The following is a 7005-nucleotide window of genomic DNA, read 5'->3' on the forward strand; positions in this document are numbered from 1 at the left end:
TACTGAATGGAAAGCTGTTGATAAAGAAAAGGTAAAAGCAAAGTAATACTGTGTAACAGAGGGGTGGCAAAAGCATGGTTTGCCATAATAAATTCAATCAGATTTGTAATTATACATCAGTTCTGGTTAAAACAAAGTCTGAGTGCCATGCAATTCTCAGCTTTATTGTTTGCAGTCTGGCTACAGTCTATACAGTCATTTTGTCTTTTGCAGTGATTAAAATAATAAAAAAAATTAAAAACTATAGCAGCAATAAGCATACCCTGTGACAGGATGGCAAGGGTTAAGAACTAAAAGGTGTTTATACAGTGTGTTTAGGGAAAGTGTACGCAGTTTATCTTCCATCAGCAGGAGTTCGACTGAGGGACAACATGATTCGGGCAAATCGCTCACAGAGTTCATGTGTAGAATATGAAGGTAACTTTGGCGGCTCATGAAAACCTTTAATCTCCGTAGAGCAATCAAGCAGTTTAGGCAGAAAATCTGTGAGCTTTTCTTGGAGGTTTGCTGCAAATACAAATAATTAGATGTAACTAAAGAAGGAGAAAGAGAGGTAAAAATGATCATTCTCAACATGATTTTAATAACTTGGAGTGGTTAGTTGACGTTTCATTTCAAGCTATGTAAAATGCTGTTTTTAGGGAAGTGGTAAAATATAAATGGCAATAACAATGTTCACAGCTTAGTTTAAAAATAAGAAAAAAAGATATTTATGTAAAAATATTACAGAATAAAAAAAGTATTAAGAGTAAAAAGTATCTAATAATAACTGCTTTTAATCACAACAACTTAGGTGTCCACTAGCATTATTTAAACTTGCCTTCCATTTCTTGTCCAAGGTAGGAACACCATCGATTTCTCATATCTTCCACAGCAAGTATATCTTTCTCTTCCATTTCATCCACAAGTAACAAGGGCAAAAATGGGACAATAAACTCATTCATGATGATGAGACCATTGTTTACTTCACGATCCTCTCCAGATTCAAACAGTTCTGCAGCTTGCTCATTTAATTTCTTAATACAATGAGAAAAACAGAACAAAAAAAACCCTGGTTTTATTTCCTTGTTTAATTACATAAAAATACCTTTAAGTATTAATACTGTAGACACCATATTAACTATGTTCACAAATGGTATTAGAACAAATGATAGGAAAAACAATCTCAACCTGTTTGGGCACTGAAAATCTCTTAGAAAAAGCTGTGCATAAAACAATGGCAGCAGCAACACAAGTAGAAAGTGGTGGGGAAAGATTGTTGCATGTTTTTTTCTTTTTTTTAAAATTTTTATTGGGATTTGGGTGAAAGTTCACTGAGCAAATTCACTTTTCATACAGCAGCTCACACTTTGCCTCATGACATTGACTACAATTTACCACAATGCAACAGCTTTCCTCCCACTTCCTCCCCAGTTACCTTTTCCCTGTGTCCTTCCCTCCTACACACTCCTGCACCCCAAGCTGTCTCTCTGTGCATACACAGCCATTCTATTCTCCCATGATTGATCTCTCCAAGGACTGTATCTACCTAAAGTAAATGTTCACCTCATATGCCCGTGTTTTATTTGGCTGGAAGCCACAGGAGTGGGTTCAATTCCAGACCTGAAGGGCAGGTAGGGGCCATAGTCTCAGGGGGTTCCATGACCCTCTAACAGACCAGCAAACCTAGTCTTTTTTTTTTTTTTCAATGATTTTGAGTTTGGTTCAACATTGTTCTCCCACTCTATCCAGGATCTGCTACAGAGATCCTCCTCCAAGTGGCTGACATGGTAGCTGGGTACCATCTAGTTCTTCTGGTCTCATAGTCATATAGGCTGAGGATCACATGGTGTACCAGTTGCTTGGACTAATTGTTTCCATGTGTCTTTGGTTTTCTTCACTCTTCCTCGCTCTGGATGAGGAAAGACCCATTGCTGCATCTAGATGGCTGCTGGAAAGCTTTCAAGATTCCAGTCACTACTCGCCAAAGTAGGATGTAGAACAGTGTTTTAGATAGGATGTTATGCCGATTGAACTTTATGTCCCCTGTGGCTATGGTCCCAAGCCCACAGGTCCAACTACTCGCTCCCTCTGGCCAAGAAGTGACTACAACCTTGCCCCTTGTCAGCTCTACCATATACCTGGAAATTCTTACAGAACATCCAAATACACCTGTAGAAACATTGTCTGCCAACCCTATACACAGTCTTTGGCACACTGCTCCCTGCATAGACATACCTAATAGTTCAGCCTGTCCACCTATCTATCCACCCATAGATCACTGTTTACCTTCACTGACAACACAGTACTGTATGTGCAAAAAAGGGTTCATCTTTGTTGCCCATAACTTCCATGCACCTCTCCATGTCTTCCTCTTCCTCAATGCTGCATGTTTTTAAACTTCATATTCAGATTGTATCACTTTAATGATCACTTGTTGTTCTTGTTGTTAAGTGACACTTAGTCAGTTCTGACTCACAGCAACCTTATGCATAACAGAATGAAACACTGCCCAGTCCAGCACCATCTTCATGATCATTTGCAGGTTTGAGTCCACTGCTGCAGCAATTGTGTTGATCTATCTCTACAAGGATTTCCCTCATTTTTGCTGACCCTCTACTCTACCGAACATGATGTCCTTTTCTAACAACTAGTCTTTCCTGATGACATGTCCAAGTAAGCAAGCCAAAGTCCCACTATCCTCTCATCTAAGAAACATTCTGGTTGTATTTCTTCTGAGATTGATTTGATCATTCTTCCAGTAGACCGTGGTGTATTCAATATTCTTTGCCAATACCACAGTTCAAATGCATCAATTCTTCTTCTGTCTTCCTTTTTCATCACTTTAGAAGTCATTTTTTTTTAGCCTCCTTTCAAAGAAAATTATTTACCCAGAAAGTCCCAACTACTGGCATCTTCGCTGAACTTTCCCCAATCTAAAACTTGACCAGCACTCAAAATAAATTTGAAAATGTAAAGAAATTCAGACTTCATATTAATTTTGAAAAACTATCTCCATAAATGTCAAAGGAATAACTACTGCTATATTCTTTGATTTGAAAGCTAAAAGTAATCAAGTCATTTATTTATTCCTTCTGCAAATTCTTATTGAATGTATGACATATGCCAGAAACTTTCTAGATGCAGGGGTCCCAAGTAAATTATAAAAGCTCTCATAGAGTTTACAGTCTAGTATAGAGATGGCAAACTTTTCTTTAAAAGGCCAGACAGGGCATATTTTAGGTTTGAAAGGTATCCATATAGTCTCTGTTACAACTATTCAACTCTGCCATTACAGCACAAAGGTAGCCATATACAAAATGAAATAAACGAGCATGACTGTGTTCCACTACAACTGTATTTACAAAAAACAGGAGGAGGCTGGGGTGTAGACATACATAGTTTCTCAACTTTTGAACTAACAGAACAAAGAAATTCATGAAATAAGAAATACAGCTTTTAAGAGTTAGATAAGGAATATAGATACAATAAGAGCTATAAATTTGATGGTTCACATCTGAAATCTTATGCTATTATAGCTTGGTAAATATTACTTTTAAGATAATCATTATAGCTTTAAACTCAATTTCAGATACAAAAATCATATTATTCATGTTTGCATTATATCATTCTTCTCTAGTTCTTCTTAACTTTGGAGAGTGGTTTGTGCTAAAAGTCCCACTCAGATACTAATCAATTACCTAACCTTAAAAAATTACTTAAATTTCAGCTTCAATTTCTTTATATGAAAAATGTGATATGATAACCTTCCATAATAGTGGTTAACAAGATTAAGTGAGATGGAGAGAATAAAGTACGTACTGTACAAGTAGTCCCTGACTTATGACTTAATGACTCATATGACTTATGTCTCATATATATATATATATTTTTTTCATTATTATTGCCTTTTATTATAAGAATCTTTATAAATCTGATCTTTATTTGAGTTGAGGGGGTTTGAGACATTATATATCAACTTATAGATATATTTTAATATATACATAAAAAATACACAAATCATAAAAATTTACTCTGATGATGTAGAGTTGGATGACCTTGGAATTTTGTCAGTTAAGGTAATAACTCCACTGTGGAAGGTTCTGCATCATCTGGATTATCCCTGGGAATGAGAATGGTGTTTCTAGTCATAAAATTATTGAGAGTTGTCTGGATGATCCCTTTTTTTTTTTTTTTTTTTCCAAATTCTACACATATTTCATGGGTAAAACCTCACTGCTTCCCAATCTGCCAACCAACTTTAGCAAAGCAGTCAGTGTGTATGTCTATGTTTTCAAACAAATGAAACTCCTGTTAGTTTAGAAAAAACTCCAGCTAATCATTTCACTATAAATTGTTTTGACAATTTCTCTCTTTCTTCTTGTTTTTCTTCAGCACTTCTTTCTTCTTCAAAAGCCATTAAGTCCTGATTTGTCAATTCCCCTTTCTCACAATCTATGTGCTGTTCCACATCAGTAATATCAAGTTCTAAAGTTAGTGTTTTTGTCATATGGACTATTTTTCTACTGATCTCTTTCATCATATTATCCTAATCAAACACTTGGAGTGTGTTGACATAACTCAGCAATTTTCTCCACATGCCCTGCATACTTTAACTACCTCCTAGATACCAAACAAACAAACAACTACCAAAAAAAAAAAAAAAAAAAAAACCCTCAAAACAAAAAATTGGACAGCTGCATAAATGTGGTTTCCCATAACTCGAACGTATCTTAAATAGAGGACTACCTGTAATTCTTGGCAATATGCATTCAAAGAGATGTAAGTTATTACTGTCCTGAAAGTTAATGTTAAGTTTTAATTTAATATCACTAAATTGAAGAATGTCCTGGAAATACCTTAAATTTAAGATGTCCAAGGGCATATGACTACTAACCACAAGGCTGGCAGTTCAAATCCACCAGCCACTCCTTGGAAGGAAGGTTGAGCAATCTACTCCCGTAGTGATACCACCTCTGAAACCCAAGGAGGGGTCATCATGAGTTGGATCTGACTTGATGGCAGTGAGTTTGGTTTTGATTTTGTTTATTACACAAATGCCACCAGAGCGCAAGTGCTCACTTGTGCTTTCTCTGTCGCTCTCTGTCTCTCTGTCTCTGTCTCTCTCTTACTCTGTCTGTCTCTCTATCTGTAAAGTTCAGTTCCTTCTTCTCTGGGGTAGATAAAAAATCTTTCCAGAGCGGCAAGATGGCGGACTAGGCAGAAAGACTGCACAGACCCTCTTCAACAAGGAAAAGGGAAAACAATTAACACAGACACAGAATATAATCCTGGACCTGTGAGCCTTGAAGGGAAGGATATAGAAGTGGACTAAACTCTAACTAGCAGAAGAATTTGAGTGAAAATACCAAAAATGGAGACAGACGGAGCTGCGGTCTGACAGCAATCCTGATGGCACAGACAGCTTGGAGATTCCTGAGTGGTGGTAGGACCTAAGAATTAACCTAAAAGTCACCCTGCTAGGCAGAGACTGCACGGAGGACTGTGCACGGTCACTGGGGAACAAATGGAGAAGGTGAAGAGAAAGGGGCGCTGAGCTGTGGACTTTTGCCAGTCCGGAGGTCGCTGCCATTTGAAGGTTTAAAAAGCAGCTTGACTATTTTGGATATTTAAAGAGACAGCACTCTCCCAGATTCCTGGGTCTTAAGAACACATTCTGCTTTCCAGCAACCGCAAGGACACTGCGGACCTGCAAGACTTACAAGGTATGAAATTCCTTGTTACTCTTATACCCCACACCTGCTTGGTGAACAGAGATGCGGCCATCCCCCACTCCCGCCAACCTTCTGGGTCCACAGGAACACCGTCACAGTCTATGTGCTCAGACGGAGCCTGGGTGCCCTGCGCTGTCCTCTACCAATTTTTTTTTTCCTCTTTTTTTATTTTTTGCTTTCTTTTTTCTGGTGATTAGTTTGTTTGTAATTGTCTGTTTCAAAACAACAGTATTATTAATACTTTTGTCCTTTTTATTACTATTTTTAATCTTCCCCTTCCCAGGTCCTAGTTTTCAGCATTTTTTCTTTCCCCTGTGCCTGGCTGAATTTTTTTTTTTTTTTTAATTTAAGGTGTTTTCTTTTCTTTTCCCCTTTTTTTCTCATGGTTAACCCTTTTCCTTGATTTTCTTTTTGCATTTTTCCCATTTTTTTTTTTTCCATTTAGTTTTTCCTTCTCTGCTTTTTTTTTCTCAGTGTCCTATCCCCAGATATTTCAGGTTTTCTTGTTTTTTCTTCTTTTCTTTTCCCTTTTTTCTTTTTTGGTTACTGTTCCTGTGTGATTACATGGGGTGTTTTTCGTCCATGGGCTTTTAGTTTTTTGAAGGTTATTCAATTGTAATTTGTGTCTAACTCAGTGGGAGACAACAAAAATCCCCATAAGACACAACTACACCCACATCTCCTACAACTTCACTTACTGAGTGAGAGCCACTACCTCCTTCTCCACCAATGGACCAACAATAAAAAAACACCAAGAAGAGCCTTGGCTGCTCTTCACAAACAGTTAACAGAGATCTAAAACAATAACACTATGATGCCTCAGAAACAACAGACCATCACAGTCCACACAAAGAAGCAAGATAAAGCGGTAAAAACAAGGGAGTAGGATACAGACCCAGAACACATTCCTGAGGAAGCAGCAGGATTGGAACTCTCTGATAAGGATTCAAAAGAATTATCTTTAGGTACCTTCAAAGGTTGAGAGACAGACCAAAGAAAACACAGAAAAAACCTTAGAAGAATTTTGGAAGAAAATACCAGAACAAAATGGCAAAATAAGTGAAAAATTATAAACGATTCTAAATCTACAGATAGAAATCCAGAAGATTAATACTAAATTGTCAGAAATAGATAACATATTGGAAGGGCAAAGGAGAAGAAATGATGTGTGGAAGACAGAATTAATGAGACTGAAGGCAAATACCTGAATACTTCTTTGGAAAAGGATCAATCAGAAAAAAAATCAAAACAAAATGAAGAAAGCCTAAGGTTCATGTGGGATACCATCAAA

At 37.1% G+C, this 7005-nt stretch overlaps 1 protein-coding gene across 1 annotated transcript in view; it reads right to left on the bottom strand.

The window, feature by feature from the left end:
* Positions 1 to 334: 334 nt before the first annotated feature.
* USP25 (ubiquitin specific peptidase 25) overlaps positions 335 to 7005 on the bottom strand; it is a 172131-nt gene continuing 165460 nt past the window's right edge. Inside the window, exons 23-24 of the mRNA XM_042783647.1 lie at positions 821 to 1016; positions 335 to 507 (exon numbers count right to left, since the gene is read on the bottom strand). Coding sequence (XP_042639581.1) covers positions 335 to 507; positions 821 to 1016 — 369 coding nt within the window. The remainder of the gene's footprint in view (positions 508 to 820; positions 1017 to 7005) is intronic.

Source organism: Orycteropus afer, unplaced genomic scaffold, assembly GCF_000298275.1.
Source record: "Orycteropus afer afer isolate SDZICR_OR568_19922 unplaced genomic scaffold, OryAfe1.0 scaffold00022, whole genome shotgun sequence".
In the NCBI taxonomy this organism is placed as follows: Eukaryota; Metazoa; Chordata; class Mammalia; order Tubulidentata; family Orycteropodidae; genus Orycteropus; species Orycteropus afer.